General features: G+C 37.6%; 1 protein-coding gene across 16 annotated transcripts in view; it reads right to left on the bottom strand.

Annotated features, from left to right (window-relative positions):
- PUM1 (pumilio RNA binding family member 1) overlaps window positions 1–24,679 on the bottom strand; it is a 123,337-nt gene that overhangs the window by 15,865 nt on the left and 82,793 nt on the right. For 7 of the 16 annotated variants that reach the window (XM_081308378.1, XM_081308381.1, XM_081308374.1 and 4 more), the window contains 8 exons: window positions 23,817–23,918; window positions 20,253–20,404; window positions 17,371–17,509; window positions 15,509–15,652; window positions 14,167–14,463; window positions 12,844–13,080; window positions 3,303–3,570; window positions 1,818–1,947 (listed from right to left, as the gene is read on the bottom strand). In XM_081308378.1, coding sequence (XP_081164504.1) covers window positions 1,818–1,947; window positions 3,303–3,570; window positions 12,844–13,080; window positions 14,167–14,463; window positions 15,509–15,652; window positions 17,371–17,509; window positions 20,253–20,404; window positions 23,817–23,918 — 1,469 coding nt within the window. Of the gene's footprint in view, window positions 1–1,817; window positions 1,948–3,302; window positions 3,571–12,843; window positions 13,081–14,166; window positions 14,464–15,508; window positions 15,653–17,370; window positions 17,510–20,252; window positions 20,405–23,816; window positions 23,922–24,679 lie in introns of all 16 variants that reach the window. The other 9 variants (XM_081308370.1, XM_081308380.1, XM_081308373.1 and 6 more) reach the window with 3 other exon arrangements.

Here is a 24,679-nt window from a genome sequence, read left to right as displayed (position 1 = left end):
GGGGTTCAAATATCTAACAGTGGTTTCTGCTAAGTAAACATTTAACTCCTCAGGCTACCATTAATTTATTAATACTATTAAATGAGGGGCTGGGGATGTGGCTCAAGCGGTAGTGCGCTCGCCTGGCATGCGTGAGGCCCGGGTTCGAGCCTCAGCACCACATACCAACAAAAATGTTGTGTCCGCCAAAATAAATATTAAAAATTTTCTCTCTCTCTCTCTCTCTCTTAAAAAAAAATACTATTAAATGAATCTGTACTCCACTAATTACCAGAACACATACATTTATACTCAAATGAATAATGTGTGGGAGACACTGTTTTGTAGGGCTTTAGGCAATGTCTGGGAAAAACGCAAGGACTTCTTGCAGTGATTCTACAGGACTCGAGGTATCTGAGGCCCACTGATTGAAAAGTTTCTTCATCTAAGTGAAGTGCCAAAGCACAAACACACACACTGTTTAGAATTATTGTCTTTCCAAGAACTGATACTATTTACAGGAGACAACAGACTTAGGAGGGGAGAAGATAGGCCAATCAAGAAGCAAGGCTAGAGTTAGGTTCATGGCTCAGTGGTAGAGTGCTTGTCTAGCACGTTCGAGGCACTGGGTTTGGTTCTCAGCACCGCATATAAATAAGTAAATAAAATAAAAGTCCACAAAAAACTAATAAAAATATTTTTTAAAAAAAGAAGCAATGCTATATGATCCTAAAATGGTACTAAGAAGGATTTCCTGCCTTTAGCTTTTTAATCTCTACTTGAATAGCATTAGCATCAGACAAGAGAAGAATTTATGAATTATCATAAACCCTCCTTTTCTGTACAAATATACTAAGCTCCAGCTTGTTCTAAACCATAGGCCTACTCTCCACTGTATGGTCTGCTGTCCCAAGCTGTACCAGCCACCAGAGCTACAGTTCTCTGCTTTTGTATCTGTGGCAAAATGGTAGTACAGAGATATTCTAAAATCAGAAATACAGTGGTTACATTTAGACTGGTTTCTTAGTTCACAGCTGGAGCATTTAGTCTAGAATATAAGTCCATGTGAGAAAAATGAGGAAAAAAAATAAAACCTGTGAGTTCGCCATTTTTTAATCCTCAAACAAATGAAATAAAATAAAATATAGGACAAATCTGTTTGGTGGCAAGTTTTATTCAGTACCAACCCCACCAGATTCTCCATTTTGCCATTTTGACTTCAGGTTGGTGGCAACTGTCAAGCAACAAATCGCTGCCTCCTTGAAATTTTTAATTCATTAGAGGAATCACACATTAATCCTTTCCAATGACAATGATACAAAAGTACACATTATTCAAATTGCAAAGTAAAATAAGAAGTCAAGGCCAAAGGATCTCCCAGAAAGCAATTAGCAATCATCATGGCCTGGCCTACGGTGGAAAAAAACTGAAAATGGTATTCAAAGACAATTCTTTCTAGGAATCTTTTGAAAAATTTTTCCCATTTTTCACAGTGCCTTAATTTGTGATCCTGCTAAAATACCTTAACAAATACCATCCTAAAAAAACATGTTTGGTGAAACCATTTTGACAATCAGAAATAATGTGCTAGGTCCTAAATGAGAACAATTGTCAAACTACACTGCCAGAATACACTGGCATCATCTGCTTGGGTATTTAAACCATACAAAATAAAGTGTTGCTAACAAGTTGGAAAAATACTGAAAGAGAACTTCAAGAAGACCACACACACTTCATTTTAAGACAGGAATAGAACTGCTATTCTTGAAAATGCCAATGAAAATCAAAATACTCTAGATATCATATAAAGTCAAAGAACAGAAAGAACAAAGACTCACTTCAAAGAACTTCTGAATGACATAATTTCCAAACACATCCACCATTAGTTGGTAAGCAGCCTGGAGGATTTCATTGAAGACAAGCTGGCGCTCAGCTGCTGTGGCACGCTCTAGTTTCAGCTGAATGAATCTGAAGTCAAAGTAAAAGGGGCAAACACAGCATGTTAAGAAGACTTGGAAATTAACAAGTATACGACACTTTAAATATCAGTACTGGGATATGCATTTGCATCGGCACACAAGAAATTGAACACTGTTTAAATGCATCTCTTGAAGAAAAAATTTCTGAAAGGGGGAATTATCCCTTAACTTAGCTGAAATTTTAGAAGTATATTTAAAATTTTAGTATATTTTATTACAGAAGGGTGTGTATACAAAACTGTGAACTTGATTTTGCCTTTAGAAATAAGTCTTACTTCAATGACTTCCAACCTTATGGTCCTTACTATATTCTTTGACCCATATCTGTAAGAAGTAGCATTTATTATCTTCTGAAGTAATGGCCATTCAGTTTGCCTTGTTTGATTCAGGTGACTATATCAGGAAAAGCATGGTATTTCTTAATCTGGCCTATAGAATGCAAATATAAAGTTGGGTGTATGGGCACATGCCTTAATCCCACAAACTTGGGAGGTTGAGGCAGAAGGATCACAGGTTTAAGGCCGGCCTCAGGAAATTAGCAAGACCATGTCTCAAAACAGAGAATTTAAAAAATGGGCTGGGATGTGGCTCAGTGGCTAAGCACCCCTGTGTTCAATCCCGAGTTTAAAAAACATTATCATAATCCAAATATAAGAAATCCTTGCACAACAGTAAGTCAGCAAAACTTGGAAGAGGAAGGAGGTTATTAAAAGCTTTTTCACTGAACACCGACATAGAGAAAGAAAGAAGCAGAAACAGAAATGGGAAAGAAGGATAGGGATGTCGCCTAGTCTCTAGGACCATATTCCCCTTCTGCAAAGTCCTAGAACAGCCCAACAGGAAGGGTTAAGCCAAGCCAAATCTAAATCTAGTTTCTATGTTGGCTTGTTCTCTCACCTCCATAGCAGGTAGACTTGTCTTACTCTGAAGCACCCAAGATCCAAAATTAGGTTTAAATGATGTCTTTTTGAGAGCAAAAGATTCTTTATAATGCTTCAAGTAGCAAAAGTGTTCTTGTATAGTGCCTCTATTTCTTAAACTACAAAGTTTTTGGAGATTCTCCTAAACTAGAAACACAAACTACCACTCTGTCAGACAGGCAGAAGGAAGGGTTCCTTGAAGCATGTGATCCAGACAACTAAAGGCTCTTTCCAAATATTTGCTTCTCTGGCAACCCTCATAATCCACATCCCTCTGAAGTGAACGGAGTACCAGGAGGCACACTAGCTATATACTTTGTTTGACTAATACTATGGCTATTTGTTTTCATACATGCCTACCTGAGGTATGGAATCTCAGGCATTAAGGTTTCAATTACTTCCAGCGCCAAAGCCAACTCCTCACCTGGACCCATGCTGGTCTTGGGAAAATTCCATTATATGTCCAGCAATCTCCCGAAGTTGCAAATTAGGGTACCGGTTATTTCGAAAATCTTCCAAAAGTCTGCTCCTGCCAGAGGGCATGACATCAGACATTCCGTATCGTAAACGAGAGGAAGAAAAAAGGGTGCTGCTGGGGCTGAAGAGGCTGGAGGCGCTGCTTGCGCTGCGGTACTTGGCTTCAGCGCCGGGAGCAGCAGAGATGTATCTTCCACTGCCATTTGTTAGTCCTCCTGTTGGTTACAGAACAGAAGGACTTAAGACCATTCTTGTAGAATGTCATTCAAAAGACGAAAAATCATCGCAATACATGAAGCCTGCATTGCATCATCTCTGATTTCTTCAATTCTGTTGCTTTTGTGTTAACTCGATTTTATTAGTGCTGCAACTTCATAACTTACCAAACTGGAAGGAAACTTTCATGCAAAGATTGAGAAGGAAATGCTTTTTACTACTGACAGTAGACTGCTGGCAAGAATGGAGCAATAGTAAGTGCAGCCTTTAGTAAATAAAATAAGGAAACGTGCCGACCGTGTGAACCCAGCACCGAAGCACCAGCAGCAAGGACTCAGAAACCACAAAAAGCACCGAGCTTCGGTGGTTGTTCACTCTAAGCTCTGTGGAGACTCCCTTTATTCCTAAACTCCACTCTCATATGAGACTCATCCCTAAAGATCCAGATTAATCTGTTTATATAAACCCACCTATATATGAAACCTCCAAAATCTTTATTTGAAGGAATAATTCTGTTGCCAAATAGACATCTGAAAACCACTAAGACATGCAAGATAGAGGATAAGAGGGTAGAAAAAAGAAGACACACTTTGAGAACTGCCGCTCATGATTTCTATGGGATAGAGCATGAAATGACTGCAGTAGCAACAACCTTCATGCCACTGACACCACTGTTAGGACTGGTGACAAGGGAATAATTGTGACTTCCTGAACAGGTAAACCAGACATATGAGCAAAAGGCTAATCAGAAAGTAAAGCAGGGATAGAGGTGTAGCTCGGTGATTAAAGCACAGGCCCTGGGATTAATCCCTAATACCATTTAAAAAAAAAAAAAGTAAACCAACATACTAAATTATAATGAGAATGTTTTCCAACACAGTTTTATAATATAAGCCTTTTTGTTTGTTTTAGGCAGCGCTGGGGACTAAACCCAGGGACTTGTACTAGGTAAGTGCTCACCACTGAGTTATATCCCCAACCTTAGACTGATTTTTCTCCGCTCCTCTTAAACAAACAAAACAACAACAACAACAACAACAAGTAAAGTTAAGTAAGAAATACCACATAAACCATGAAGAGCTTAGATGAATAAAAAATTAGAATCTATGAGAAAAGGCATCCACCTGAACTGCTTATTAATTTCTTCAGATGTTTAAAGAATGTCTAGATTGCAGGTTAATGGTAACTGCAGAAAGATACCTGACTTGGATTTCTCCACGAATTCCAGGGCCCACCTTCAAAAGTCTGGGTCTGAATGAAAGTGATGGAACCAAAAAAAAAAAAAATGGCTAGTGTTAAATTCTGCTCAATGCTTACTGAGCATGAGTCCTATGCCTTGTTCCACATTACCAGGTTCTCTGTTGCACACATTCTATCAAATTCTCACTGGTATTTTTAGAAAGAAAATTTTAATTCCCATTTATGTAATAGGAAATTACATCTCTGAGAGATGAAATGCTCATCCAAACACACAATATCCATAATTTTCACAGCCAAAATTCAAAACCAGTCTCTCAATTCCAGGATCATGACCCTTGCAATTACAAGAGTCATTTTCAGACTCAGTTACATTGTTTTCTTGTTCTCCAGGACATTGCTATTTTTGTCAAATTCGATGGTATTTCTTAATCCAAATGGAAAAACAAAATTTTAAGGAAAGGAAAAAAGAAGATGTGAAAAGAAAATAATAGCCATATGACTGTTACTTTACTCCATTTCAGAAATCCCTCTTTTTCCCTGAGCAATGGACGAAAAAAGTCATGGTAGGGTGGGACAGTGGATGCTGGGGAGGCAGGGCATCAACAACTCGCTTCCAGGAGAAACGGAACAAACGCATACAGTTCTGAAAACATCTGAACAGTAGTATCTTAAGGTGCTGGTCACTGATCAAGGCAGAACATATACTGGAAGAAAGCCAGGTCCTTGGTGACATCACTGAATGATGGCACAAACCAACCAACCCTGTCACGACCCTACTAATATGCTTTCAGTCGTATGAGCCAATAAACGCACTTCTGGTTTAAGCTATTATGGTTGGATTTTTCTGTTATCGTGGCCAAAAGTGCGCTAATTGGTAACATAAAAGGCAAGAGGGAATAATGGTTAATATGAGTATAATACATGTTGGTACATTTGCCCTCGAGTTTGGGTTTTTTAACTCTAGTCTCCGTGGTTGTCAGACATGTATAAACACAGGTCTGCATGTGAGCACACACATCGTTTTTAGTATTGGGGAAAAAAAGAAATATACAAATCTCCAAGAGGGAAAAGAAACGTTTCCAGGCACTAAATAACAAATGTCAAACTGATAATTCAGACACACTCTGTGCAGGACAAGCAATATTTCTTTAAATGGTAAACCAATGCCTAATCTTTTAGTTGAGATATAGGTTCTTTGGATGTTTTATGAAATGCTGCTTAGCAGACAGTAGACCATCAGTCAAGTATTTGTTGATTTAATTTCAATTGGATGAGGAATATGAAGGAGCATATTTTTCAGCTCCTCTCAGTTGGTGCACCTACACATACCCAACCATGAGAGCCCTGAAAGTGCTCGAACTTGCAATCTGTTTTGAAAGATTTATTTGTTTGTTTATTTATTTATTGTAGTTGGACACAATAACTTTATTTCATTTATTTATATGTGGTGCTAAGGATTGAAACCAGGGCCTTGCACATGCGAGGTGAGCACTCTACCAGTGAGCCATAACCCCAGCCCAGAAAGATTTCTCATAATGCTTTACAAACAGCCTCCTGTGGCTTCCCTATTTTCTACAAGGTTTTGACAGTGGTAGATTTCATTGGGCTGTGTCCTATAACAACTTGCCACAAAAATTAAGAGCTTAAATGTTTTCATTTAAATTACTGTGAACCCTAGATGTTTACTATAATGTTATTGAGGGTTTTCTGCCAATGACCACCTCTGTTCCATCCTATTGGTGCTCACAGATTGAACAGATGCTTAATGAGCAAAGACTCAGCTTGCCACCTTTAAAATAAAATTTGGTTCTGCATATTTTTATTGTATTTCCACCACCCTAAAGGAATGAACAAGCAGAACACTCTTCTTCCAGAGAGAATGTGAAAAGCCTGGGAGTTGTCAACCATACACTTAATGATATATTTTATCTCCCATATCTTGATTCTTGGAGTTTGAAAAGGTATAACCTAGAATTGTGCAGAAAACCATTAATCATCAGAAAGGGAGGGGATGGGTATAGGACAAAGAGATATATGGGTAGGCAGGGTTTCAGGACATAAAACCATTATGAATCAGACTTTGGGGCTGGGTGTGGTAGACACGTAGGTAATCCCAGCAATTCGGGAGGCTGAGGCAGAAAGAAGGACCACAAGTTTGAGGCCAGTCTGAACAATTTAGCAACACCATATCTCAAAAATTTAAGACTGGAGATACAGCTCAGTGGTACAGCACCCTGGATTCAATCTCTAGTTATCAGGAAAAAAGAAAATCAGACTTTTCATATACTCAAATCCACATCATCTCCAATGTCTTTTCTTAATGAGAAAGGAAGCAGAATTTACTAGCGGTGGATACTTTAGGCATAGGTGGGAACTTATGGACTTCATCTAACCCGCACAGAAGCTACAAATGAGATTTATACATCCAGTTGCTAATAATGGCATTATTATTTACCTATTGATACATGTAAAAAATAATACTGTTAAATTGAGAAATACAAAACATACTTAAGCCAAACAAAGTAAATACTTAAGAACATCTGCCTTAGCAAGGATTACAAAAAAAAAAAAAATTATATGTATTACCAAGCGTGCTTTCATGCGTACACATGGGAGTAGGAGATTGAGAGAGAAAAAAGTGATTTCACTTTTTAAAAATTATAATTTACGCCAACAACCCTGAAAGCCTAGATGAAATGGGACAAATTCCTTAATGTCATGAATTACCAAAACTGACACAAGAAATACAAAACCCAAACCTGTAAGACATGAAGGATGTAAAGAAATTGAATTAATCACTAAAAATTTTATTTTTAATTATTTAAAAGTACAAACAAAAGATTACTTCACTGGTGAATTTTATGATCATTTAAAGAAGTAATGCCAATATTCCACAAACTTATAGAAACTACAGGGGAGTGATAAATTTCCAAACTCATGCTTAAATATATCCCCCTGACACCACATAAAGATATCACAAGAAGAAAAATAACAGATATCCTTCCCAAATACAAATGCAAAAATCTACAAAGAAAAACATTAACAAACTGAATCTAACATGACCATGTGAATTTTATTCCTGGAATGCAAGGTAGGGTTCACACTCCAAAATCAATTAATGCAATGTACCATATTCACAGAAGGTTAAAAAACACTTAATAATATTCAAAACCCAATCATGACAAAAACTCAGTAATTTGGAAAAGTAGGAAATTACCTCAACCCAATAAATAAGACTATTTAAAACAAATTATAATCATACTTACAGGTAAAGATGAAAACTTCACTCCCAAAATCAGATCAAGGCAAGAATGTACGCTTGCATCTATTATATTTAACACAGAATTGAAGTTCTGCCCAGTTCTACCAAATCAGGCAAGGAAAAAAACAAATGCATCTACATTGTAAAAACTGACCTTTTTTTTCCCTCAAGAGATAGGATCGTACATATAGAAAATAGTAAAATTTCACCGCAAACCAGAACTATAAGTAACAGTGAAGTCACAGGATAGCATATGAATGCACAAAATTTTATTTCTATAAAGCAAACAAATAATCCAAAAACTAAAACTAGAATACAATTCCGTTCATAATAGCATACAAAATATATACTTTGGAATAAATTTAACAAAAGCAATGCAAAACCCATACACTAAAAAATTACAAAACTATGCTGAAGTTTAGTGCCAGAACTAGATATTCATGTGAGGAAAGATGAGCCTTCACCTAACAAAATACACAAGAATCAATTCAAAATGCATCATGCTTAAGCCCAGCAGCTTGAGAGGCTGAGACTCAAATTATCAAAGTTCAAAGCCAGCCTCAGCAACCTCGAGGTGCTAAGCAACTCAGTGAGACCCTGTCTCTAAAAGAAATTATTTAGGGCTGGGGGTGTGGCTCAGTGGTCGAGTGACCCTGAATTCAATCTCAGGTACCCCCCCCCAAAAGATCAGCTTAAAGTGAAAGCTAAAACAATACGATTTTCAGAATAAATACAGGATAAAATCTTCAAGACCTTGAGTTAACCAAAGATTTCTTAGATCCTATACCAAAAGCACAATAAAAGGAACTTACCAAAGTTTAAAAAAAACTGTAGCACTTTAAAACACATTTGGGGCCTGAGGATATTGTGCTCAGTGGCAGAGCCCCTGCCTCGCATGTGTGAGGCACTGGGTTTGATACTTAGCACCACATATTAAAAAAAAAAAAAAAAAAAAAAAAAAACTAAACAAATAAAGGCATGCTGTCCATCTACAACTATTAAAAAAAAAAAGATCATGAGTTATTAGGGAAATGGAAAATAAAATCAAATGAGGTAGACACTGGGGGCTGGGATTGTGGCTCAGCGGTAGAGCGCTCGCCTAGCACGGGCGGGACCCGGGTTCGATCCTCAGCACCACATAAAAATAAAGGCATTGTGTTGTGTCCATCTATGCCTAAAAAGAGAGACAGAGAGAGAGGGAGAGAGAGACCGTTTCATGACCCCTAGAATAGCTGTGTAAGACAGATAATAATAAATGCTGATGAGGAAATAAAGAAAATGGAATCCTCACACTACTGTTGAGAAGGTAAAATGCTGCATCAAATTTGTAAAACAGTTTGCTGACAAGTTTCTAAAAAGCCAACACAAAACTAATAAACAACCCAGCAATTCTACTCCTAGAGAAATCAATGTGTCCACAGACAGACTTGCATGCTAATGTTCACAGCAACATTATTTCTAACAATCAAAAGCTAGAACCAATGAAACATCACCAGCTATGAATAGGGCAAAATGTGATATCTCCATAAAAAGGAAGGCAATTCAACAATAAAAAAGGAAAATCTACTGACACATAATAGAGATCATGGATGAATCTCAAAAACATGAAAAGAGAAGGTGGGCCCAGGAACACAAGCAGCTTCAGAGACTTGAGGCAGGAGGATCACAAGTTCCAGGCTAGCCTCCACAACTCTGCAAGACCCTGCCTCAAAATAAAATTTTAAAAAAGAGCTTAGGGTGTAGGTCAGTGGTAAAGCACTTGCCTACCATGCATGAGATCCTGGTGTCGATACACAGAACAGCACTCATGCCCCCACCTCCGCCAACACCCACAAAATAAACCATGCAAAGAGAAAGAACCTGGAGAAAATGAAAATTTAGAAAGAAAGTAGATCAGGGTCGACTGAGGATGGGAATAGAGATTAACTTCAAATGAGCATGGGAGAATCTTCTAAGGGGGTGGAAATATTCTAAAATGGATTATGGTTGCACAACTGACAGTTTATAAAAACTCATTGTATAATAGTTGAATTTTAAAATATGTAAAAATGTAACTTGGTAAAAAAGATTCTTTTCTCTAGATCTGGACTTTCAATTGGTAGTGAAAAGCTACTGAGGATTCTTACATAGGCACTCAGTAAGTCATTGATTAGTAATAGTAAGCAATGAAAAAACTACAACAACTTTTTAAGAATTCTAACATGTCTAACTGCTGAGAGGATGTGTGAAAATAATGTGACAGAGAAGAGATCCATATTGGAAAAACAGAGATCTTGGGCTGAATGTGCATCCAAACATAATATACATGTGGTATTAGAAAGTTCATTAAATAAGTTGAGTTTAATTCATGTGTGCATGAGTTAGAAAATTCTGAGTATTCAACACATTGAGTATCAAGTTCACAGTATGGCTGCTCATGATCTAAGAACTGACAGCTGGTGGTAGCAGTGAAATAGTATTAGGAATTAGAAACTATATTTTAGGTGTGCCTAATATATATTTGATAAGTTTATTGCACCAAAATTTCTTTAGGACCTTTGGATGGACACTGTTAGTAACCAACCACCACACCTCTATTTTCTCAAATTCTCAATTTTTCTCTTTTAAGATTAAAGCATACAAAAACCCTTTTCTAAGCAGGAAACTGAGCTAAGGCAAACCTACTGATCCAGACATGAAGCTCCTCAGGAATGGCATGTATGATACATGTATTATATGCAGCAATGGTAGTCCAATGCAAATGCATCAGAACAAATTACTTAAACAAGGTAAATTTTTTAGAAGGAAAAATATGTTAAACACAAATCTATGCATGCAGTAAGTCATTAAAACAAGAAACAATGCACTGATAATTTGTGTTCTCTTCTTAAATAGGAAATAATTAAGAAGTATCATCCTATTGCTGCTACACTAGAAAGAGGAATGGCTGCAAGTTCCATTTTCACAGTCCAACAGCCACAGCACCAAAGTTCAACAGCTAAAAACATTACAGCCCACAGAACAAATCTGGCCTGCTAACTATTTTTGTAAATAAAGATTTATTAGAAGACAGCTACACGCTCATTCATTTACCTTTTGCCTGTGGCTGCTTGCACACTTCAACAGCACAGTTGAATATTCACTAGACAGCCCACCTGGGCTTAAAAGCTTAAAATATTTACTAGGTATCTCTTAAAAGCAATTAACAAATGGGGAGATTTATTTAGTACTTAGTGTGGAATGGCCTAGTTCATATATTTAAACCAAGTATTAAAAGGTTACTTCTGCATCTGAAAATGCACTGGTTCAAAAGATACCCTAGGCACATCATGTGACAAGATGCACACGGAAATTGTCTGCTTTGGAGTCAAAACTTTGTTCAAATCTGAGAGAACGTAGACAAGACATTTGAGTTATGAGGCTTGCATCTGTAACATAGGGATAATGCCTACACCTTTCAAAGCTGCATGTATAGGACCCAAAACTATTAATACTAGCTATCATTAAATGTTCATTCATTCCTCTCTTCTAATCACACATCAAACTGGAACTTTCACCCCACCTCCAGATTTTGCAATAGACCCCAGTCTTTAAAGCCAGGCATTCTGTCTCTTGGAAACACTATTGTACAAAATACCACACATTCACTGTGGATGTACCAATCAGGGAATGTTGCTGCAAATTTTCTAAACCTCAAAGTACACACATCAGCAAACAAATGAATATACTCAAATGCTTTCAAACTCAAAGATTCCACTCTCATTTCTAGAACAATAACTTGACTGCCCCACACACTTCAGACTCTTTTTGTTTTTATATATCATTTTCTAGTCTTTGTTTTCTATAGGAAGGCATCACATTTGCTTTCAGTTAGTCCTCACTTGAATCCATGAAACCATGCTTAAACTTGCTGGTTAAAAACAGAATCTTTTAAGTAAAATGGCCAGGCATGTTGACCTGCCCAGGACAAAACTGATTTAGGCTTATTAACACAGAAACATTAATAGCACACCCATTCACTTACAAAAATATATGATCACTCCATTTCTACACTTCAACTTTCCTCCATCTGAGAAATCAATCTGACCCTCAAAACTCAAACATGATGTGCAACTGGGAGAGCGGAGGGTACCCCATGTGATAAGAAATTATCTCCTACCTCCTGATTTAAGAGATTTGCCACCCAAAATGCTAATATAATTTTCTCTTCATTCTTACGGCCAGCTGCTCAGACTCTTCATTTCCTAGATCTACATAGTAACATTTAAAAAATCCCAAACATAAGGTAATCTAAATAAACTATAGGGAAATAGGTATCTACTGATTAGCATGCTGTGTAGTTTAAGAGTATACTTACAAATACTAAAAATTTGGCAAAAAAAATTATATAAGATGTTTTATGTGAAAAGCAAGTTATTAACTGTATATATGGGGGGAGATCTGAAAAGAAATAGTAAAATATTCATAGTGGTAGTATTTCAAGTGATGATGCTAACTGAATAAATCCTGTCTCTGTGTTCTCCACTTTCACTGAAATGAACCTGTACTGTGTTTATGACGAAAGACTCCCACAAGTAGCCAAAGAACACAGAAGTTTGTACTAAATCTAAAGTGAATATACAGGGAATGTACCCAAATGTTAATCAATCACAAACTGCTATACTAGCTATAGGCACAGCCTGAACAACATGAGGTATTTACAGAAGGCACAGAACACCCAGGACACTTCTAGGATAAAGGGTTTGGCCTTTGCTTATGCAAAGTACTTGTAATGTCATCGGTGGCAAGAGATTTCTAGAGTTCAAGGTGGTGTTAGAGTAATGGTTCTTACCCAGGTTTAAGCTTGAAGAGGATCCATGTGAAGAGAGGGAAGGAGGTGGTGTCTGTGAATGTCCTGGTCCCTGACTAGGGAGAGGCATGCCCACGGGTCCAGGAGAGGAGGAAAAGCTAAGGCCGTTATAAAAACTGTGTCCAATGGGGGTCAAGCTGCTCGATGTCCTCTTATAAAGGTCACTGCTGCCAGTCAGGGAGTCACGGCGGGAGCCACTGCCAGTGTTGGAGTTTGCAACTAAAATGGAATTAAAACAATGCAGATAAGAACAGGCCTGTTCTTCGAAGAACAAGCCCAGTGACCTGTTCCTAACACTTTGATCCAGACTCCTTACCACCGCAAATTTGTCAGCAGAGACAGCCTAATTATTAATGTAGCAGTTCTAGGGACAGATAAAGTAATAAAGAGGACATGGCTCAGGTAAACATGAAACTTTTGTTCAACAACATCACACGTATATGGCAAATTTACCTTCCTCTGGTGTCATATATATTATGGGATGGGAACGGGTTAAAAAACTCTGACGGCCACATGAGCTATGGGAAAAGGTGAAAGAAAATGGACTAGAAAGAATGCCTTTTATCCACCCAAAGTAGAAAAATGGAATACAGGAAAAAAAAAAAAAGTCTCTAAATGGGGCACTGCCCCACTACATAAGACTTACACATGAAAGCCTGTTTTCTCAGTGGGCTCAATCAAGAGTTACTACTAGCCTCCAATTCCAATTAGGATACTTTCTCTTAATCATGCCTTTCCGTTTTGAGATCACATTGTTTTATAACTACTGCAATTATCCCATTGTTCACCATACTACATTCCTACTTCTTTTTTCCCATCAAAACATTAAAAATGTTTTGTCTCATATCCTTCCTCCCAATTTTCCACAATGTCTTCTTTAATGTTGTTTGAAAGACTGGAGAAAACTCCTAACTCTTTATGGTCTGCAAGCCAAGCACTGGGCACAGTCTGGAATGTGGAGTACCCAGCCCTGTGATCCTCCAAAGTACTCTCCATCAGTTTTTAACATCCACAATTCTATAGTGCCTTCCATATTCTTACCACTGCCTACAAAAATCTCCTGTTTAAGTACCTGAAACAAATTAACTATGTGAATGTAAATAAGTTGCAACATGAGCATGGACCTAAAATTGATCCCAACTGTGCAATTTGATTTCAAAAGTCCATCATCTCAAAGATTGTGTGGGCTGGCTGGATTCCCACGGGGCTCGATCCAGATCTGCCTGTGATATCTGTCCAGGGTTCCAGAAAGATTATAATAATAATTAAAATTCAGTTTTAACAGCATATCAGTTTGATTTCTACCTGCTGTTCCAAATCCTCCAAGGGCTGATCCCAGGGTGGCACCAAGAGAACTGCTACTTCCAAATCCCAAGGATGTGTTGGCAGGTTGGGCAGAGCCCTGGGAGAAGAGGGAGCTGCTTTGTGAGTTGCTGCTCAGAGAGTTGTTGCCATAGAAAGAACTGGATGCCAGGTTGTTACTGGGCTGCTGCTGGGGCTGGGGCTGAGGCTGCTGGGTTCCTAAAGGGCGAAATGGTCCATTTGTAGTTCCAGCAAGACCACCAGCAGCTCCATTTGCTGAAGCTGCAGCCGCTGCAACAGCTGTGAAGAAAGCAAACCATTTAGCTATGAAAGGGCTTAGGCGCATTTCCAAACTACTTTTTTTTTTAACCCATTTTTAAACCTCTTAATGCTACCTATCTTTTCAAGGCAGACACAAACGTTGAAAAGAACTATACAAATCTATCTTTGATCCCTTTATTTGAAGCTTCTACTTTCTATTTCTACTTTTGATTTGAAGTCAAAATACCAAGGGAGCAAGCTCACTATGTTGGCAGCTTATTTAAAGCATGTGTAGTTTAAAAGGGGTACAAACATCAAATGTATCCATTAAATACAACTACTTTCTAAAATCTCAAATTCCACACATATCTGTGATGAGATTTTTTTTCAAACCGTGACATACATATACTAAAGCTCCCCCAAAACCTATATTTTTATACCACTCTCTTCCAGATATTATTTTTTCTTATCTCTGGTTGTACACAAAGTAGAGTCACATTCTTTGTGTCTTCATACATGCACTTAGGGTAATTTTTCCTACACCTATGCCCACTTCCTTCCACTTCCTCCCCTTTTCCCCTTTGCGCTATCTAGAGTTCATTTAATCCTCCCGTTTCTACTGCTGCTAATTTTTAAAAATGCATTTAAAAATTAATATAAAAATCTCTCACTGCACCCCAAGCAAATATTTCTTGCCCAGTTCTCACTACTTTTTCCCATTTCCTCTATCCTTACCCTATGCCAAACCCCCCCCTTATACACGCCCACCAAATTATCTAAAAAACAATGACTTCAGTATCTGTAACATTAGCCTTGGAATGCTGCCAACAGTATATTTTCTATGAGTAATCCATCTTCCAATGATCTCAATGGAGCCGGTCCTGTGTCTAACCAGATGGTAAATGACATGCCCCCCCACCCACCCAATCAGAATCAACAGAGGTCACTTACTGCTTCTTATTCTCTCTTTGAAATATTATAGGGTAGAATTGCTATGCTGAGAATTACCAACTAAGGTACACTTCACCAGCAGTTCCCTCCTTGCACCCCATACCTTTAGCTGAAGCACCCAGATGAAGCTCACCTGCTTGTGCAGCTGAGGAACTAATGATTACTGGGGCAGGAGCTACAAGCCGAACAGGAGCTCCAATACCATTTCTTGCTCCTGCATTCACCACAAGGGCACCAGTTTGGTCATAGTAAGCAGCAGGAGCCAAAACTGGATAACCTAGGAATATCAAAGTCAGCATATGAAGAGATATACTGCAGTTCCCCCTTATCTACAGTTTTGTTTGTCACTACTTCAGTTACCATGGAAAAATATTAAATGGAAAATCCCAATAATAAACTATTCAAATAACTTTTAAAGTGTGCACCATACTGAATAGCATAACAAAAATCTCATGCTATTCTGCTCCATCTGCCAGAGATATAAACAATCCCTTTGTCCCCCATATCTGTTCTATAAATGATACCCACCAATTAGTTAACTTAGTTCTATCAGACTGCCTTAGTTGTCAGATCAATTTTGGTACTGCAGTACTTATGTTCAAGTGAACATCATTTTACTTTATAATTGTCCCAAGTGCAAGAGTAGTGATGCTAGTGATTCAGATATGCCAAGGCGGCATTAAGTGCTAAGTAAAAAGATGAAAACTCCTGGTTTAAAGAAAGAATGATCTCATATGCTGAGCTTGCCTGAATCTACAGTAAAGCTATGGTTGTTGATATTATGTGCTTAACTTATAAATTATGCTTTATATAAGTATGTATGTATATACTATCCATGGTTCCAGGCATCCAATGAAGAGTCTTGCAAGATTTCTAGCATATTAATTAAGTGCACAGTAAAGAAAAGTGTTGGTTATTCCTCTGCTGATAGTGAGAAAGGTGACTGAGTAGGATAGGAATATGTGTGCTCTTTGGTGCTAGCCAAGGTTATCACAAACAATCATATACCAATAATCTGGGGTTTTTTTAATATTTATTTTTTAGTTGTAGTTGGACACAATACCTTTATTTTATTTATTTATTGTTACATGGTGCTGAGGATAGAACCCAGGGCCTCGCACATGCTAGGCGAGTGCTCTACCGCTGAGCCACAACCCCAGCCTTAATCTAATTTCTTAAATACGAAAATACAAGAAGCTATGAGGATTACAATTGTCATAGTATTTCCATACCACAAATATCCTAAGTCAGCAGGAAAGGCTTCAAAAGATGAAATCTCTAATAAATCTTAATTTGAGCCACATGGGATAATAAAATGTAAAGGATTAGTGACTAACAAATGAAGCAAGTTAACTTTATTCATTGAATTCATGAATGGATCAGTTAATTTGGCTATGTTCCACAGTCAATAAAGGCACACAAAATTTAAGTTGAGGTCTCTTTTAAGTGAAGAATATGAAACTACAACTGATCCCCCACAAAGCCCAGGTCAGCAAACCAAGAATAATACACCATACATTCATTTTACATGTATCAGAAGTAGGCAGTTTAAAATCACCTCTATTATTGATTAAAAAAAATCCTAAAAATACAAAAAGACTGACCCTATCAATAACAGAACTTTCTTCCCAGTGTGCTATTCAAACACAAAGGCATGAAGACTAAAGCCTTGGAGTGGTGCTAAGATAGGCCAACCACATCCTTAATTCTAAGCGAGAAAAAGTTGACCACCAAAGAAAAATCACATTATTTCAAGCTGTGTGGACATTCATATATCTCCAACATGTAAAACTTAAAACTGGCTCAGAATAATGCTCTCATCAACGAACTATGGTCTAAGTGAGGGCAAGTGTATATCATCCTTGCCAGTATCCAAATCTTGACAAGCCCAAACAAGCTGAAAGCTTGAATTATGCACATTCTTCTCAGTATCACCCAAAAAAGCAGACTTTCCTCCACCCTACTCACAGTGTTAGGAACAAGGTGCAGTATTACCTGGCATGCCTGCAGCCAGACCTTGTCCAAAGGCAAGAGCAGAATTTACAGCTGCAGCTGCCACTAGTGGGTCTGTTTGCTGTCCCTGCTGGTTCTGATTTGGGGTCAAAGGACGCTGGCTGGCTCCTCCACGGAGAACCTGGAAATGGGAGATAGAAAAAAGTCAACTACTTTCTTCTCACTGGGAGTATTTAAGACCCCCCATATGCTCAAGTTCAAGTCGAGTCAACTTTTAAAAATTAATAGTTGTAAAACATTTAAAATGTTTTACATGTGATACGGCTGTTAGGATAAAAATCCAATTAATGACATCATTCTACCATACTTAGTTTTTAAACATAGCACCTCTATAAGTAGGAAAAAGTGGACAAAAGTGATGACTCTTTCATTAATCAGATATTTGATTCCTGTCATGTGGCAGATGCTAGGGACAAGGCAATGAACAGAGCAAGCAAAGCCTGCCTTCATGGAACTTTTACCTTAGTGAGTAAGAAAGATAATCAACAATAAATACGTAACGTCAGTATTCAGACCAAAAGTGAGTGTAGAAGAAATGGTAAGCAGGAGAGGGAGGGTGTACTCCAGACAGGACAAACAGAGAACTTAACCCACACATTTCAGTTAAAATACCTGTGTGTACGTACGTGTGTACATACATAATACACACACACACACACACACACACACACACAGTTTTATTTTTTTCTACCCTTTAACACTATTCCCATTTAATCAATGCCCAAATGAACAGATTTGATTTTGGAGGCTTCTAAGTTGCTTCTCTTTCACAGATTCTACAAAAATGTTCATCTAAATGAGCGTTAGTCAAATTCAGTGCAGAATACCAGTTCTGCCACTGTGTTACATTTCCTGCTATTAAAGAAACAGAGATATCAAGAAGTCAACAATTATTTTTATTTTGAAGGATTTGAAGTATACATTTCTACAAGATCTATTATATTCCAGCAAGTAAAAATGCCAAGCCCCACAGATGGATACTGAAATTGCCATTTTCTGAAATTGCCATTATGTTTGCAAGCACAAAGTTCTCATAAGATCACTTTAAATTTCACCTTGCTATTTATTAAAAGCTTAAATATGTAGTCAAGAACAGATTAATTTTTATACCATTTGGGAAAGAATGCAAAAAGAAAAACATTAACAATCAACTAATTTTTTACTGATTAATCTAATTACCCTATGTGAATAACACTGTTAAGAAGAGATGTGTGGAAACTAATTAAAACAAATTTTAAAAATTAAAAAAATAATAATAATGAGAGCAATGATGTGTGGACACTTAATTTACCCAAAGTTTTTTATTTCTTTATCTGCAAACAGTGAGAGTTTTAACAGCTGATCTTACAGACATGCTGGGACCATTATACAAGGTACAGTGCCTAATACCAGTGGATAATAAATAAACAGTAGCTCATCACTATTATCAAAATATTATGCAATTTGTTTTTGTGACCTGAAGACTCCAACCAACAGGAGAAAGAGTGTGTCAGACTACATGGAGAGAAGAGGGAAGAGGACTGCACAGAAAAATTTCACTGTATAAACGTATTCCAAGGAAATAATCATAAACTTATGAAAATACTATAATCATGATTTATAACACCAAAATATTAAGTTAAACCTCAAATTGATCAGTCAAAATAAAGCACAGAATATTCTTTTTTTTTTAAACACTTTATTTTTTTTTTAGAGAGAGTGAGAGAGGAGAGAGAGAGAGAATTTTTAATATTTATTTTTTAGTTCTCGGCGGACACAACATCTTTGTTGGTATGTGGTGCTGAGGATCGAACCCGGGCCGCACGCATGCCAGGCGAGCGCGCTACCGCTTGAGCCACATCCCCAGCCCACAGAATATTCTTTAATGGATAATATTTAAAAGAACACTAACATTGAAGAATAAGAAAGAATAACAAAACCATATGGACAAAATAATTCTAAATTAAATAAGGGCTGGGGATGTCGCTCAGAGGTAGAGTGCTTGCCTAGCACTCATGAGACCCTGGGTTCAATCCTGGGAGTGCGGAAGGGAGGGAAGGAAGAAGGGAGGGAACAAAATAGTAAGATTATTTTTTTTACATAAAAATTTAGGGTAATTTTTTTTTCTTTTAAGCAGTATTTTAGTAATCGGGGAAAATGGTGCATTCAATTAAGAAGAAATCTGGGTGTGGTGGCTCAAGTAATCCCAGGGACTCAGGAAGCCAAGGAGGACTACAAGTTCGAGGAAGACTCAGCAATTTATCAGGCCTTGAGCAACTTAGTGAAACCCTGTCTCAATATAAAACATTAAAAGAACTGTGGCTCAGTGGTAAAGTACCCCTGGGTTCAATCTTGGTATCAAAGAAAAGAAAAAAGACATATAGTACTTTGTTTACTTTTAACTATTCTTTCTTTAAAAATGTAGTTAAAAAGCTCCTACAAGTTAACCTATACGACAGGTTTTTAAGAGCTATATCCAATACAATAGGTGTTGGTGATATGCAGTCTAAAAGCCTAGCACCTCCCCTTTCCTTGGTAAGTCATTTGCAAATTCTGAAGTGATGTGAAAATGGTGCAGAGCAGGCATCTATAATATGGTAAAAGGAAAATTTTACTATCAGTGTAAAGATCCACTTTGCTACTTCCTAGGTATATGATCTTAATTGAACAATCCTCTAAGCAAGTTTTTATTATGAAAATTGAATGAATATCATTACCTCACCTACTTGCGCTGACCAAGTGCCTGATATTTAAAAGGCATTCCACAAGAACAGTTAAATCTGAGATTGAATATATATACACACACAAGAGGGAACTCATTGCTTTCAGTGTTTTTCTGTTAGAGAAGAAACATCCTGACATAAGTAAATTGTGTTTACATTTACCTGCTGCTGTCCTTGCTGAGCCTGTGGGGTGGTCTGCTGATTAGCAGAATTAGTTGCTGCTGCTGCAGCAGCAGCTTGCTGCTGAAAAAGACTGGCGGGGTAGACTCCCCAGGGTGTGACTCCATAATACTGGTGAGGGACCACAGCTGGGCCTAAAAACAAGGGAAAGGCAAGGAAGATTAGACTAGTAAGAATTATCTCAGGACTTTCAAAGCCTACATCTGACCCAGTAGATCCTACCATAAAATATTAACTTAAAGAATACATTGGGTTGTGCTAGCTAATCATTTTAAAACAGAAAATATTTTATATAAGAACCTTAAGCCAAAGTCTTCTGAAGTCAATATCATATTCCAAACCTAAAAAAGAGACACTGAGGGACAAAATTTTGAGATATTGAAAGGAGAAAAACTGACAGAACAAGTTCAGAGGAGCTAGGTTTAAGAACTGTTGGAGGGACTGGCCTTGGAAGAAATAATGGTTTTCCTGTGAGAAAGAAAGGGTATGGCGTAGATATGGAAATGTTTATTGTTCGGAGAGAAATAAATTAAGGGTTTGGGCACTTAAAGTGATGAAGGACAAAATATGGATGTATCCTACTTTCATAGTAAGAATGGCACCTGAGAGGACTGACAGGACCCTGGTGCATCCTTTACTCCAGAAGCATGAAAATCTATCAGTCTTCTGACAAAAATCCCCAACACTTGACTTCCACTGTTCAATTTCAAATAGGCTTGGTTTTCTTATTTCTATTTTTTAAATTGCAGAAGTTTTTCAACACAACTACATTCAGACACTGATATATGAAATTTCAAGTCACATGTAGAACAACCACAAAAAAAAAAAAAACAAAAAAACAAAAAAAAACAGGACCTTGGTTATAGACTAGCCAATATCCTAAACAAAACTAAATATTCTGTTTTAATCTAAATGATCTGTTCACATTTTCTGGCAACAAGCTACAGCTATAGTCTCTGCCACACAGGATAGGTAGCAGAGATGTAACAGAGTCATGAAACCAGCAACATGGATGTGGCAGAACTCTTAACCACAGAAGCTGGTGACAAGAGACACCAAGGATGAACATTTGTCAATCAAGAAAAGAGCTCAAAAAATAATTTAAAGCAAATAATAAAAAGTTAAAATGATTTGCTGGGGATAGAACCCAGGGCATCACGTACACTATGCAAGCACTCTACCACTCACAGCTGCAATCCAGTCCAATGCTTTGGCATTTCCATCTTGGTATTTTCTATATTCTTGGGCAGAACAAAAAGTTCTGTTTATAAGCAAAAGAGCTTATAAACACTATGTGAAACAGTATACCTGTGAAACACTATACCTGGGTACATACCAAAGGTGCTATTCAGAAAAGTCATGTTTACAATAGGAAATATTATATTATAAGCAAAATATTTTTAACTTGTCATTACTACCAAATTGAAGAAAAATAATGGTGGGTCCCCAAACTCCTCTGACTAGTATTCACATACTAGTAAATTAAAGAAAACAATGAGAGGAGAAAATGAAGACTCTACCTGTGCCTTAGTTTCCTCGCTTGTAAAATAAATACTAATAGGTGCTAGTGGTATGGCCATATTGACCTTGAAAGGATGGGTTGCAATCTGCAATGAAAATCCCTGGCTCCCCCAAGAGCCAACAAAGTGATCCTGGACAGAGTGTGCATTACTCTTTAAATTTTCTCAACTAGCATTTCTACTATTTTACCCTGGTCATGTGGCCTAAGATCGAATTTAGGAAGACATCTTGGGATGATTAATTCAGTGTTTCTCATCAGAGTGCCTACTTCAATTCCTGTGTGAGTGACATCATAGCTCCATAGTTTGTGAGTTAACATCATGTGTGAAAAGCACTAAGGTCACTTTCAGTCTGGCTCAGCATGAATACCAAAAAAAGGAAAAAGGAAGAAAAAAAAAAAAAACCAAGATTCTCACCGCCAAACTAGCATCTCAATGAGCGTAAGTATGTCACACCTAAGATTAGCTCTGCTTCAAATAATGTTAAAGCAGTGGTGGAAAGGACTTTAAGAAAGTAAAGGCTAGATAACTCAAGGTAGCGTGGTCAATCTAGATGACAGTAAAATGTAAAGCCTGGAGTTAAACCTGGTTACAAACCCAAACGTACATTTATATTATGTGACCTCATACAAGACATCACTCTGAACTCAATCTCCTAATCTGTCAAAATATTCTCTGACAACACATATGAACAAAAAGCACTCAGGACAATGCTTATAAATAGTTAAGTGTTGAGCAAAGACTATTCTACTACAAAGAGCTTTTCATTTTCCTCAAAAACTAGAACAGGGGGCCATCTTAAATGTGCTCCCATGATAAGGAGGAAAACAATTCTAAAGAAAACCTAAGATGTTCTGTACTGAGTTCATAATATCAAATTATGTCGTATAATAAATGAAATTTCAGACTGGGAATGTAACTCAGTGACAGAGCGCTTGCCTAGCAAGTGCAAGGCCCTGGGATTGATCCCCCAGCACCTCAAAAATAAACAAGCAAGTAAAATTTACATGGCTATTTAGTCATGATAAACATAATTTGAAGGAATGCGTCCCCAAAGAATGCTCTAGAAGATGTTTTATATGTCCTAATGTTAAGCTCAATCCACCCATACACAATAGCCCCACTGTGGTAGTAACATCTGTATCAAACAGAGTCAAATAGGAAAGTCACTTTCTTTTGAAAAATTCAGTTTCAAGAGAAATAACATCCATGAGCTTCTCCACAAGCAAACAAAAATAATGCCATAATCAGTGATGAAAAAGAACAATTATCATGGGAGGATTTCTGAAGCTAAGAATGCTAGCCAAAGAGCTTCCCCCAGAGAGGGGAGGCGGGGAGGGAGGGAGAAAACTGTTCACTACAGAAGTTTAAGGTGTCTACAGACTAAGGCCTAATCCAGTGCACTACCTGCAGCAAACTGAAATCAAATCAATATCACTATGGTGTGAGCCTATTAAGAGGGGAGAATGGTGCACAAGTACAGGCCTACACAAAGAATGCCCTATACATAGGGGATAATGCCAACCTGAGCTCATCCTCAAAATTATCAGGTAATGTCTTAAAAATACTAATACCAAGGACAAACTCCAGAACCCTCCAAGAAAAAGTGAACCCAGAAAATAAGAGGAAACCATATTCCTGAAAAAATTCAGAAAGGAGGAGGAAGAAAAAGAGGCACAGAAATTAGGGATATGTAAGAGAGACCAGTTTAAGAATCAGAATAATTGTAGATGAGAAGGACTAAGTAGACCTGGCTAAGGAGAGAAGTTCCTAAAATATAAATGAGCTTTGTGTGGGTCCACAGAACCACAAAATACCTATGAAGGGGGCGGGTGATAAATTTGCTTTTGGATATGTTAGAGTCAGAGGGACCTATAATTATAGCTAAGTAGAGATATCCAACTAGCAGGTGGGGCATTAAAAATCAAGACATGTTTCTGTTGGGAGACATGGAGTTGGGAGTTGCATGCCCATCTCAAATTGCTTTAGCAAGTGAGAAAATCCCTCATGCAGCAGTATGTCTCACCTAGCGTCGCTGCTGCAGCCAATCCAGCTGTGTAGGGGTCCGTCCCTGGGGGAGCAGCACTGATGATGTATGGATTGGGGACAAACGCAGCGGGAGCTAAACCTGCTGAAAACATACCTGTCAGTAAAAACAAACTTCACCAAAACTGCAACCCTACCAAACACCTATATATTTTGGCTAGAAGTTCAGGATATAGATGATTGGGGGTGGGGGGTAAGATGAGAGTGAAGAGGAATTTTACAAAGATAAAATAACCACTACACTAAAAAATTATGGTGATATTTATCTAGTCCCTTTTTTGTTTTTATCCTTTGCTAGAGAAATGCTTAAGTTAAAACCATACAGTTTTGAATTTGGCACAACTTAATTGTTAAAATCTTAACAATTAAATTTATTTTCCTGTTTTTCACTGTTTCCTTCTGTTCTTTTTCCTAGGGCCTTATGCATGCTAGGCAAGTGCTCTACCACCGAGCTATATTCCCAGCCCTTAAATTAATTTTAACTCAATTATTAGACTAAAAATATTGATAAAGTGGTACAGAGGGAAGGACTTGCTTCCATTTAAAACAATTTTCCAAACAGTTTTCCTCACAGAAAACATGTAGATATGCGTAAAGTCTACTATATGCAAGTCTACAATACTAGGCCCAGACAAAACTTCATGCTTGGCTTTAATTTAACTAGTTTACAAGCAAATGAGTGTTTTCTTCCACAGCCATACCACATTCAAGTCTGGTGATAACCCTTCCACTCAATCATGCCATTTTGGCACATTAAAAAAGTAAATAGATAAAAATCTCTACCTATACTTGTTTGGAGTTAATGGGATTATGTTTTGAAGAGACCTTTAAAAGGTCTGGGAA

This window comes from Spermophilus citellus (genome assembly GCF_964194105.1).
Source record: "Spermophilus citellus genome assembly, chromosome: 9".
Lineage (NCBI taxonomy): Eukaryota > Metazoa > Chordata > Mammalia > Rodentia > Sciuridae > Spermophilus > Spermophilus citellus.
This window is presented reverse-complemented; position numbering and strand designations above follow the sequence as displayed.